At 38.8% G+C, this 13352-nt stretch overlaps 1 protein-coding gene across 1 annotated transcript; it reads right to left on the reverse strand.

Annotated features, from left to right (window-relative positions):
- Nucleotides 1-725: 725 nt before the first annotated feature.
- On the reverse strand, nucleotides 726-12724 carry WARS (tryptophanyl-tRNA synthetase; the record flags this gene model as incomplete). Its single annotated transcript, XM_010190576.1, has 9 exons — nucleotides 12508-12724; nucleotides 11203-11410; nucleotides 8214-8322; nucleotides 7184-7303; nucleotides 6420-6602; nucleotides 5799-5899; nucleotides 4514-4626; nucleotides 3249-3422; nucleotides 726-866 (listed from the first exon to the last, which is right to left on the reverse strand). Coding segments are annotated over exons 1-9 (1263 nt in total), but the record flags the coding sequence as incomplete, so codon positions are not given.
- Nucleotides 12725-13352: the final 628 nt, after the last annotated feature.

A 13352-nucleotide genomic window follows, 5' to 3' on the forward strand; every position in this document is an offset into this window, starting at 1 on the left:
CCTCATATTCTGTGATTCTGTGATTCTCTGAAAGTTAAAGTAACAGCAGGAAAGGTTGGAGATGGGGCTGCAGCTGTTTCCAGCAGGGGAAAGCTGAAAAACCAGTATGACACCAGTACAATCACATGCAGCCACTGCCTAGTACTGGTGCTGGTCACAGAGCAGAATAAAGTGAAATGTCTTGCTATCACTCCCAGGACAGAAATCTGCCTGATAGTTTTAAGGAAAATACAATCTGTGTGAAGCTGGGGATCAGTGAATCAGTTCCTCATAGCTGTTACATTTCTTGTGATGCTAAGAAAACCTAAAAACCAGAAAGCTTTTGACATGAGCTTTTCAGTTTTGCACTGTATTTAGGTTCCTTGCACATAAGGAATGGGCAGAGTGTATCATCCAATTAAAACCACCACTAATCCTGGGGTGGCCTCATCTGAAAAGCAGGGAAGAGACTGTCCTATGCAGTGTTGGGGATCCTCATGAAAATACTAAAGAAATAGTTTCGTTTTGTTTTAAATATGACGCAGAATGACCGGTGAGAAAGGAGAACACTGCAGCAAACACAGAGGTCTTAATATTTTGATTTGTAAGGGATGGAGAGTGCAAGAATAACACCACAATTACCTTCCCGGATAATTGTGGGATTCTCCTCCTCCTAGGAGGACTTAGTTATAGCTTTGTCCTCACAGTGAGGAGTGAATATTATCATCTTCAACGTGGCTACTTACCTGCTTCAGTTGTTCAAGCCGGTCGTCATCTTCTAGGAAGAAAGTCAGGTACATAAATGAGACGTCAACGTCACAGTTACCCCCGTACTTCCTGTGCTCCTCGATGGTATCTCTGCCTCCCGAGAAGGCATGCTTGTTAATCTGAAACAGCACAAAGATTTTATGGTAGAATTTCTACTGCATTCTGGATGGTTTTGTTGTAAACAGAGGTGTATCATGATCCTCCAGATTCTGGATTAGCTGAAGGAGAGGCAAAAGGAGGTCATTACAACACGGCATTTCTCAACTGAGCTTTCATTTGGCTCTTGCGTCTTTCAAGGTATCGTCATCAACCAGCCAAGAGACACACATGCACATGAAACAGATTTATTCTTTTAGTTCTGGTATCCAGGGACTGTTATATATTTACAATTTCTGAATATTCTGATTATCTTTATGACTGTCTAGTGCTTTTTTGAATCTTTCTAACCACCATGTTACAGATGATGTCTTGTGGCACTGAATTACGTATAAAAATGATGCAGTGAAGAGTACTGTAAGAAAATCAATTGCCATCTGTCACATTACATCTATTCTTATGTTCAAGGCAGCCTGAATAGCTGTCTCAGTATCTGTAAAACTAAGTTTTCAGATGCTGTTTTGCACTGTCTCTCACCTGTCTCCTTCCTAGATTTTGAAAGTCTTTGTATGAAGTATTTTCTATGTCCCTCACCCCTGCCGTTTGTCTTCTTACCAAGGTGAGAGGGATTAAATACAATATATCAGGTGAAGGTGCATTACTGTTTCATATAAACTGTTTCCTATATTCATCTCAAGTTCTTTTTCCACATATGCTGGCAACTACTCATTGACCGAGGGTTTCAATGATTTCTCTGTAGTGATGCACTGATCTTTTCCCTGAATTAGTATGGACTTAGACTTTAAATAACAGCTTCTAGGAAAACAGGTAAATAATGGAGCTGTAATTTGGTGTTTATTGGTGAAATAAGAACAGTTTATTATAATGTTGCCACTCATCTCCTTGGATTTCCCAGAAGCTTTTCAGCCTTTCCCAATACCTAGTAATTTTTCACCTTCTATTACCTCTAAGGTTTGAAACTTATTACTTAGCAATGTACTAGTGATCACAAAAATGCTGAAAAATTACTGCTGACACTACTGTGCAGCAGTGGCACCCTCTTTCTAACCTTCATCCACCACCAGAAGTCACCTTTTCTACTCTCTTTTTTGAATTTATTTGCCATAACAACATTTGTTCTTTCCCTCAAGCTCTATTTCCATGAAGACCACACTTTCTGATGGGCTTCAGAAGCTGCAATAAGTCTCAGTTGTCCTCCATTACTCAATACTTCACATTAAGTTCAGTATTTTGTCTTTATAGCTTTTATATTCCAAGTAGCTAGAATGATTTTGTTATTTTCCCAGTTACTTTAAGGATAGCTCAAACAGGACTTATTAACTGGACATAGGGCTTCGAGGATCTCTTTGCAGATTACTAGCTACTTGCCAGGAAAAAATAATTAATATTACCAATATTAGCACTAATCATGTATCCTCTATTCTGAAATTACAGGGTGTTTTTAAAAAGCAACTGTATAACCGTGCGAATAAAACAGAATTATTATTATTCAAACCCATGAAGAATTCCAGGTCTTCAGAGCAGTACTGTTTAACCAGTTACTACGTAAGATAATGAATCATTATGAGATAACTGCAGAAGAATCTGACCTACACATGGGTTTGTCAACCATAACAGAATTAATCCAAACCCACCCAGCTGAAACAACATACAGATCCTTTTTCGTGTTTTGACAGATAGTTATGTCTGGTTGTCAAGCATGTAAATCCTTTTCCAAAGACTGATTTTTATTGATTCATTTTAAATGCCACAGCACAGGTGAACTTTTGCCAAACTCAATCATCTGACGCTGGGTAAGAGTGATTTTCCTTCGAGCTAGAAGGGGCACTAGGAATATATTCAGATAGGAGAAAATACCTCTTTTAAGACTTCAGGGAAATTCAGCCTGTTTATTGGTGATGTGGAAGGAGGAGTGCATGGCAGCAGCAGGAAGCCTGACCTGTGCTGTAACCGACACTGCAACACTCGGTGCTCCCAGCGTGGAGCGGCAGTCAAGAGGAAGAGCTGCTTATTTGATTGAAATCACGGGCTGTCAGGTTTCAAAACTATGGCAACATAATATTTGTGATTAGAGCACGTGCCTCCACAGCCACCGCTGCTCTGCAAGTACCAGATAAACAAACAGGGTGTTTTGTATGTTATTCTAGCAAGTGTTTGCACTGTTAGACTTGTTGGCACGGCAAAAGATTATATGTGATAATCCAGCTAATTTTGCTTAACTCAGTCAATTCCTGAACTTGCTTTGCAATAAAACACACGGGAAAAATGATGCAGACATGTTCACAGAAAACATTCAAAAACTGCCATTGTAACAGCGAGGACCACACTCCTTTTTGTTACAAAGCTTTGTGCTCTGATGTTTTACCTTTTTCGCAGGTCCTTACCTTTGTCTTGATCTGTTTGGGTGTATCAGTGAGGAAGATGGAGGAGTTCGGGTCACTCGCACTCATCTTTGTCTGTGCTCCTTGCAGAGCTGGGAAGAAGACGGAGTGCAGTAAGGCTGGTTTCGGCTGTCCAATTCTAGGTGCTACATCTCGGGTCATTCTAAAATAAGGATCCTAGAACAACCAACAATAAAAACACAGAATGAAGTCAGAAAATGGGACTTAAAAGTTGATTACTGCTGATTCATTCATCCCTCAACAAGTGGTCTCAAAAAAAAGAAGAAACCCCAAAAACCCCAAAACCCAGAAAACATCCCAGAAGATACTTCCACTCCAGTTCATCCAGAAAAACAAAGTTATTTATTTTTTTCATTCCCACAGCTTTGATCTGGAAACTTTGATTGCCTCGGTTAATAGGCATATTTACAAAGATTGACATAAATTCAAATAATTGTGAAAACTCTGCTTAGTACACCTGGAGATGGATGCAGATTAAGATGCAAGCTTCCTCCCAAAGTGTCTAACCAACACAGAATCTGAATTAAAACCATGATTACGCTGGCAGTGCTGTGCTGATGATCTGACTTAAACCAACTGCAAGGATATTACTACATAATATTGTGGCTGACGAATGTAACTACAACATTTTCCAGTGACTGTCCCTGGGACTAAAATAGCTAAAGATTCAGACAGTGCAGAATTTGATTCCTTGAAACAATCCTTATTTAAAGTAATGATGCTACCACTGCCATTTGTAGCTTATGTCCTTCCATCCTCCTTATAAAGATCTGAATTGTTAAGGCTCTGCAGCCTTTCTGGCAAACTATTTCAGTGCTGCTTTATTCTTACTGATACAAAGTTTTTCCTTATGGTTCAATGCAAATCTCTTCTGCTGCAAGTTAAGCTCATTACATCTCTCCCTACTTACCATGGAGATGGCCAAAAGTTTCTTTCTACCCCCATGTCCATATACTTTCGCATAGATTTTGCTATCTTTGCTTTCACAGATGCCAGTGAACTGCGTTGAGATCAAGACAGATCCAAGATTGGCAACAATGAGTAATGCACGAGTAGACGAATGTTGGGTTAAGCCTTCACCTTTGTCAGGACACTGCACAAACCCCTTTTATCTCTTCTAGCTTCTGCCCAAGAAAGGTGCTTGCAGAAACGTTTTACAGATGTTTTGATATACCACCATGAAGCTTGAATGGTACACTGCAAAAACAAATCCATGAAAACCAAATTAAGTAACACGGTTTTCTTACCTGATCGATTGCACATGGGATAAGACACTGAATGTTCTCCTTGCCATTGAAGATCTGTGGAAATGATGAACTGAAGGATGGAGCAGCTTGAATAGCAGGAAAGCTGATCTTTCCTAGAAAACAACATGTTTGGAAAAGCTGAGAAGCCAAAATTAGCGAAGATAAATAGAGAGAAGTTTCTGAAACATGCAAAATGCACAAGTGAACCATTTAGTTACTGAGTTGAAGACCAACATCTATCTTTAACACGCAGTGTTGCCTCATCTGAGGAAACTTTTTAATCTTTACTTTCTATGTCAATAAACCTTCAACTAACACAGAAACTAATGAAAACAGGCAGGCTGTGATCACAGAATGTCCCAGAAAAGGTTCATCTCTCTTCATCACTGAACTATAGACCCTTCCCAGAAGGGGAAAACTGACTGTGTCATCATTGTGAGCTGTTTACAAGTGCCCCTCTAAGGTCTCACAACCATTGCTATGTGCTTGCTATACTCGTGAAGCATCCCATATGTATCTGGTTTTCTTTTTGAATCACAGAGTGACCAACCTGCTTCCCTGATCAAAATCCACTCAGAACAGAAAGCAAACAGCAGAATTTCCCAAACATGTAATGAAGTCATTATCACGATGCCAACTCCTACTAGAGCACCGTGAAGGCAGAAGGAATCTGTTCCTCAGTTACAGTGAAGGCCAAAAAGCCCAGTTACTGGTCAAAAAAATGATGTTAGTGCTCAGGAACAGCAAGGTTTTAATGCCATCTTTGACACAGAATGTCTCTTTTTTTTTGCAAGTATGATAGAAAGCTGCAATTGCAGAGAAGTAAGTGGAACACAGTTACCTAGCACCTTGATAATTAGGTTTTTGAGGGCTCCTAAACTTTTTCAGGTACGTATGTGTGTGCATAATAATATAACTTTTTCTGAAGAGAAAAGCTTCTATATCGTTTCAGCACAGCAATTTCTGAGAGGCATAACTGACTACAAATGCAATCACTACTATACCAAAAGTAGTTCTCTATCCTGGGCAATGTTGGTGTTTTGTACTTTGCTGTTACTAAGGCCAAAATGGTAGACATCGTGCTAGAAATTCCACTCTGAAGTGTTTTCTACACTGAAGAAACCACAATAACACCCTTTTACAATCAGCCTCAAAACACTGTTGTTCTTGCTTGTTCTATGCATTTCCCGAGTGGCAGATACTGATCTCTTTAAATAATTCCTTAAAATAGTGCCATGGAAAGTGAAAGCAAGCATCACTTCTGGTAAATTCCCTTATTTCCTACCAATGCAATCGCTGTCTGTAAAGCCAAAGATTCCTTTCACTTGGTTAAATGTCACATGCTTCTGAACTTTGACAATGTTTCTGTAGAATCCACTACTTGTCCTGCGAGAAAGAAAGTGGAAAAATAAAAAGAGAAGTCAGGAGCAGAAAAGCGGAGGTAGAAACTTTCACTCCAAAAGCTGAGAGTGTCAAAAAGCCTTCAGGGTTAAATCTCACCATTTTGGTCTGCATTATTAAATCAACTGAACACAAGAAGTTGCTGAAATGACTTTGGTTAATGCAGATAAAGTGTTAACACATCTCAAATACTTTCACCAGATCAAATCTGGAAGTTTCTTTGTGGTTTAGGTATTTTTACTATTAGCTGGTTTAATACAATTTTCATAACTTAAATGTAAGCATTGCACCCAAGTATTTGTTCATATGTTATAGAGAAGAATGACAATAGGGCATACATTAAATGTTAGCAGAAAAATGAATGTTTCCATTTTAAGGGTTGTAAAACTTGTCTTGAAGCTTTGAAATTTAAATGCATTTATTAAAACACTGCTGGCTGTCAAAGTTGGAGAGAAAATACAGAGACCTTATATCATTACAATACCCTAAAGGAATGTATACTTACCCCAAATAGTCTAAATCAGAAAATATAAAGGTTTTATTGACATCAAAGCCACATGCAATGATGTCTTTTGCATTTTCCCTAGCATATTCATATGCCTTCTCAGTCGTCAGGTCCTTCCAAAGGTATTTCTCATCATCAGTTAACTGTATAACTAAGGGAACATCAAATACTTCTTGCAGCCACCTAATAAAAGCAGAAAGATTTTATCTCAAAGTAAGCTAAAATGCAGATGTAAGGCAGGCAGCTAACACGTTTTTAAACATTTAAGAAAAGGATATAGAGATCTGCTTCTCTTTTCTTTGTATGCATTTGCAGTCATGTTTATGTGAACAGAATAAACATTTAATACAGAGTATAATGACAGTTTACCTGGAAAAAAACCTCATGTTTTTTCCTGTACAAAAGACAGTGGTCACCATTTGCAACAGAATTGAAAGAGATTTTTAGCTCTGAGTCCAATGCCTCTGTGTCCTGCTGCTGCAGGCACCGCATTATGAATGAGTGAGTCTCATCACAAACTTATTTTTAAGAAGAACAAAAATTCTGAGGAGTGCCACAGGGCTCAGGGTGCAAGGAAGAGGGCTTTATGGTGGTGATGCAGGGATTATTTCATTTTAGTGACTGCATTGTTTGAGTTCATGAATATTCACCTCAAATGAACAGAGCTCCCTGCAATGCATCATTTTGGCAATTCCATAAACCACCTTCAACATTTCCTTAGGAAAAGAATGTTTTGATTAACACAAACGGTAGAAATAACTTACTTTGTGAATATAAATGGGATAAGATGACCAACATGCATTGCCTGAGAGGACGGCCCTCTGCCTGTATAAAGGTAAAAGGACTTCTTATTTTCATAAGCATCAAGGATTTGGTCCATATCTCTAAAGATAAAACAGAACAAACATGATGCAAGTCTTTAGCTAGAAACATCTACAGCAAAAAGCTTCTATTCAAAATGTGTGTGCTTTTAAAGCTAAACGTATTTATAAGTAAAATACAGTATGTTAAGTGTCCTAGAAATAAAAAGGTTTTGTTTGTTGGTTTTTTTCAAGTGTCCCCTTCAGTCTCCATGAAAAAAGGTCAAAGAAAATTTAAATAAAAAATTAATTTAAAATTTAATATTTACATTAAAATCAAAAAGTGTGCAACTTTAAAAATTACTGAATTGGATAATAATTTCTAAGGCCGAGTAAAACAGAGCTGGGAATCATTTCTCAAGTAGGTTCAAACAACCAGCTTGGAATGGCCTTTGGTGGAGGTTACGTCCTGAATCATGCTCAGGCAGTTATTTGAAATGTGCTCGCTGCCATAGTCCAAAAGCCCAGGCATGTTAACAATTAAACAGTGTAGATGACTGGCAGGCTGGTGCTTAAGATTATTCCCTGAGCCTTTTTAACATAACACCACAGATGCACAGGTACCCAGGCCATGTGAACCCTTGTTGAAATCAGCAGTGACACCGATGAGCCTTGGAGTCCTCTGCTAGGACAATTCCTCTGTCTGGCTGCTAACGTAGAGTCAAAATTAGGAAGAAATTCTCCCCTGTGAGGTGGTGAGGCCCTGGCCCAGGTTGCCCAGAGAAGCTGTGGGTGCCCCCTCCCTGGCAGTGCCCAAGGCCAGGTTGGATGGGGCTTGGAGCAGCCTGGGCTGGTGGAGGTGTCCCTGCCCATGGGGGTTGGACTGGGGGGGCTTTGAGGTTCCTTCCAAGCCAAACCATTCTGTGTTTTAATAATGCATACAGAAAGTCCACCTAATCAGAGCTTTTTGAATTTTAAAACAAGAAAAACTCACCTGTGAGAAAAAAAGATCCCTCTACGTAGAAAGCGGTGAGGTTTTTGCCCAGTAGCTCTTTCTATTCGATTGATCAGATCTGTGTCAATTTTACTGCTGCCAAACCGAACTGTAATAATGAAACATAAAAAATAAATACAGAAGCATAGCTGCAACAAGATCTCAAATTTACCCAAAAAATAAATACAGAAGCAAAGCATAGCTGCAACAAGATCTCAAATTTACCAAGAACGTACCAATCTTAATGCAGGCTAGATTAGAAAGGCAACATGTAAAATGGCTATATTTTCCCTGATTCTTGCCGGGAGTCCCCGTGTTCATCTCTGATACCAACTCCATGGCAGGAGAACAGATCTACTCACAACCCGCAGTACTGCTCCATCCATGACGATTATAATTGCAATCTCTTTATAGCAGGAGTGTTGATATTCAGAATAAAAAACACTTCAAAGAAACACACAATCTTAACGCAGGCTAGATTAGAAAGGTAACATGTAAAATGGCTATATTCTCCCCGATTCTTGCTGGTGTTCACCTCTGATACCAACTCCATGGCAGGAGAACAGATCTACTCACAACCCGCAGTACTGCTCCATCCATGACGATTATAATTGCAATCTCTTTATAGCAGGAGTGTTGATATTCAGAATAAAAAACACTTCAAAGAAACACAATTAGGTCAACAACTTCACGAGATCAAAAGGGCTGTGAGGCTCTGAATGTTCCTCTCTTCATGTCTAAATTTTCTGCCCTCAGATTACACGGGTTTTCACTTTCCAAGCCTGAACACTCTTCTGCAAACTCCATCCTTCTTTTACATGGATATGGTTACAGACACTGCTCCCCACAAGAGGCTTGAAAAGGTAACACATAACACTCTCCACTGCAAGCAAGTAAGAGTTATTACTCGGTGGTTTAGGAAATCAGCTGATTAATACCCCACCATCTTCAGATATAGTCATTTCATTCAATAAAGGTTTTAACAGACTGAAACAGCAATATTTTTTTCCTATACTCAGTAAAACTGAACTGGAGAAGTCTTTTATTTCTTCAGTAAAGCTTCCTGTTCTCCAATCGCAATTACTGGGCCCTAGAAATACTTGTGTACTGTCATAGGAAGTGGTTAAAAGCTCTCCGATATATAGAACACTTCACTGGAAATGCCTAAAATACCTTTATTAAACATTCACAAACTGCACAACTCCCTTTTCTTTGTCCTTCTTTACCTTCCCTGTTAAAAATTGGATAATTTTTCCCTACCTATTTCCTCTTAGGAGGATATTAAAAACATTTTAGGCTTTCTATCCACAAAGAATCCACCTTCCTAAACAGCTTCTGACAAGGATAGTCTCCTCTTCCTAACAAGATTTTAAAAAATCCTGGTGTGCTTTTGATTTCTAGTGTTCTAGGTTTTACCAAGAGACAGCTATCAACTCGCTGTACGTAAGAACTGCTGTTTTCAAAAGCATATTTGTATTTGCTGAAAATTTATTGTGTACTTCTCCTCTTTGCCACTCCAGTATAAGAAAGACATGGACATACTGAAGTGAAGCCAGCAAAGGACCATGAAGATGAAGGGCTTAGAGCACCTGTCATACAAGGAGACGTTGAGAGAACTGGGGTTGCTGAGTTTGGGGAAAGGAAGGTTCATGGATCTAATCAATGTGTAAATATCTCAATTATGGGAGGTGGGGGGGAGTAAAGAAGACAGCACCAGACTTTTCTCAGTGATGCTCAGTGAAAGGACAAGAGGCACATTTTGAAATAAAAGAAATTAAATTAAAACCTAAGAAAAACCTTCATATTGTCCACATGGTCAAATATTGGAACAGGTTGCCCAGGAAGGTCATGGGATCTCCATCCCTGGAGATAATAAATATCCTAGTGGACAAGGTCCTTGACTCTGCTTTGAGTAGGGATGCTGACCAGATTATTTCCAAAGACCTCCACCAACTTCAACCATGTTGAACCACTTGCAATATTCAGCTCACTGAAGTATCACCATGGTTAAAATACAAAACCCTTTCTCACTCATCCCTCAGCTCCTTGCTCACACTTAAACAAACAAATTCTCTGGGGATGTTCACAGCTAGTACTCAGCTAACAGAACCTTTCTTCTCAGAGTATCTTCAGGCTGCGTTGTTGTGCAACCACACACCTAAGTGCACATCTAGGACAACCACTGGAGAAGAACATCCCTTCAATTACATTGTGCTTTTGGCACTTCCATTTCTTCTGTGTTTGAGTAAACACAAACACGCTGGCAATTTTCTCTGGGGCCAATAGTAAATGAGCAGATTATAGGTGGCACAAAAACTTCCTTTATGGTAAGAGCTATCAGATGTCAAGCTCTTGGACAATACTTTTTATTGTTGTTTTTAAATAGGGAAGGAGGAGGAGGAAGTTTATCACTAACAAGCAGTAACTTGTTCACTTCCTGAAGTAGCTAGGCTCGTATTCTTCCCTGAAAAATTCCCAACGCGTCACTTAGAACAAGCACTTGGCTGCTTCAAGGTGTGTTTTGTGAAGGAGTACATTACACTAACAGATTTCTGCATTAGTTTCGGATCATCCCTGCTCTAATTTGGAAGTCAAAGTAGACATGGAGTGAAGAATCCTACAGGCTGCTCCAGGCTCTAGCTGTTCTGCATCACAGCCACAGAAGATACAGATGCTCAGTCACGGTGTCTTCGCTAACATAACTTCTAATAAAATTTCTTATGCCAAAAAAAACCCCTGCAAGTAAAACTTAAATTATAAATTGAAAAGTTCTTTGCAAAGTATTTAAGTCTTCCGTAGGAGATCCCTGCCTGGGACATTTCCAATTCCTACAGTAAATTCTTTAGACATGTGAATGCTAAGATTAGGCATAAATTAAATAATACCCATTATGGTTTTTATCAGTATTTGTTACGATTCCTTGCTGGTTTTGTGGTCATTAGGATCACTTGACATAAATTTCTTAGTAGCAGTCAAGAAGGAGTTATACCTATGAGTTTGTCATAATCCACGCCTTTGGCATTTGATGTCTGCACGTTCCAGGGGTCCACAAAATCCTCATCCTCTTCTTTAGCCGTACCGTTGTTTATTAATACAAGGTCTTTTGGAGGCAAGCCTGCCTGGTAATCTTGCCCTGTTGTTGTTTTATACGACAGTTTTAATGATAACAACATCCTCACTGCTGCATCAATTTCATCCTGAATAAAGGGAAAAAAAACCCAAACTGTTTGATTTAACATACTTAAAATAGACAATTACATTAATGTCCCAACCCTTCAAAATGCTGCATCCATGCTTTGACTTGAATTGCATTATTCATATACCCAAAACCATTATTTACAGGTTTGCAGCATCACTGCCAAAGGTAAAAGAAAAGCAAATAGCAGGTGATCCTCTCCTAAATGGCAGAACTTAAGAGCACCACCATCACCAAAAATATTTAAAGCACCTCTGTCTCACTTTTCAACTTCTGCCTGAGGAAGAAAAAAAGCTTGCCTGCTTCTCAGAGGTATAACAAGCTTAACATTTTAAGCACAAATGTCTTAGATATATAAATATAATATAGATTACTACCTAATTTACTTTACAATGCTTTCAGTGGCTCACCTTAAAATAATTTATGCATTACACTTCCTTGACAAACTTGAAGGCAAATGAGAACAAAACTTTCTTTACAATTTCCATTGTCATGAGCTTTTCAGTACAAAGCTATTGTAACATCTCATGCAAGCAAAAAATAGATCAACACTTTATTCAACTCCCAGTTTTCAAGGCTTACTCCCATAGGCAATACAACATGAGAGCTCATATTAAAACTGAGCTCTCTTTGCCAACACAGTGATGACAGAATAGAGAACCTGAAATAATTGGTAAATTACTAAGTTACTGAATGGAGATGAAGCAGGGACTGTCCGTACAGTTTCAGGAAGACACTTGCTAATGTGTACAATAATGCATGGAAAAAAGATTTTAATGGAGCATCTAAAGCCACGGGGGAATGCAAGTTGATATAAATTTTACTTGAAAACCAATACTTTGGATCATGTCACATCAGATAGGAACTGGCAGAGGCAGATTTTAAGCCTAAGACTCCCTGTTCTTACTTTGCTCATGCTAGTGACGACCTTGCTGCAGGTTTCCACAGTTCACAAAATGGACATGAATATTTTTTAGCAAGATTTTTTTTTCTCTTACTGCAATACAAAATAGATGTCAGAACAATCACATTCTTCAGCACTCTTAAAGCCAGCCCTAACTTGAAAAAGGATGGGTTCAAACCACGAAGTGGAAATACCTTTGGTGCTTTTCCTGCTTTCAGCGCTCTGACTTTCTCTCCTTGTTCAGTCACTCTTTCAAACAGCTGAAGCGGACTCAGAGCTTTCAAATCGCAGTTCAGACCATCAGCCATTTTGCCAGGCTGCAAAATATCTGTTTATTTACAGTTCAACTCTATTTAACGTCTTCCAATTCCGCAGCTTGTAGATTCAAAACAGCAGCAACAAGGAGAACTGTAGGACAAAAAATAGTGTGTTTTATTCTTTCGTGTGTATCTTGAAGATTAGATGAACAGAATGAGAATATAAAAGCTACACTGACCCCATACCTAATTCTATTCCTATCAGATTGATAAATGTGGAGACATTAACACAATGAGCTTCAGTTTCAGACAGAAATGGCCTGGGACTGACAAGAGTACCAGATAAATTAAAAAAATCACTCTTAATGTTGTTTCTCTCCATATTTAACCCTAGAACACCTTTTCAAAGTCAAACTCCTGCCAAAAGTAAAAGTAATTAAATATACACATGATTCTGAGCATCTCAGAACAGCTGGTAAAGGTTATCTGATTCCTGGTTAGTAAATGTTTTGGCACTACTTGACACCTTGTCAAAGTCTGAACGATAATGAGATTTTTATAACAAGCCCATGGATTTTTGTCTTAATAAAACAGAACGTCAGCCCAATGATACACATACAAGAGAACAGCTTAGTCATCTTCTGTACTGCTTTCCTCCAGAGCTTACGAAACACACTGATGATTAGTGAGAGATGCTTTACTCCATATGCCTCCCGTAAAGGTGGCACAGCAATTCGTGGTATCCCAGCAATTTCTTCCACTAATTTTTCTAAAAATACCTG

Source organism: Mesitornis unicolor, unplaced genomic scaffold (assembly GCF_000695765.1).
Source record: "Mesitornis unicolor isolate BGI_N332 unplaced genomic scaffold, ASM69576v1 scaffold28058, whole genome shotgun sequence".
NCBI classification, from domain to species: Eukaryota; Metazoa; Chordata; class Aves; order Mesitornithiformes; family Mesitornithidae; genus Mesitornis; species Mesitornis unicolor.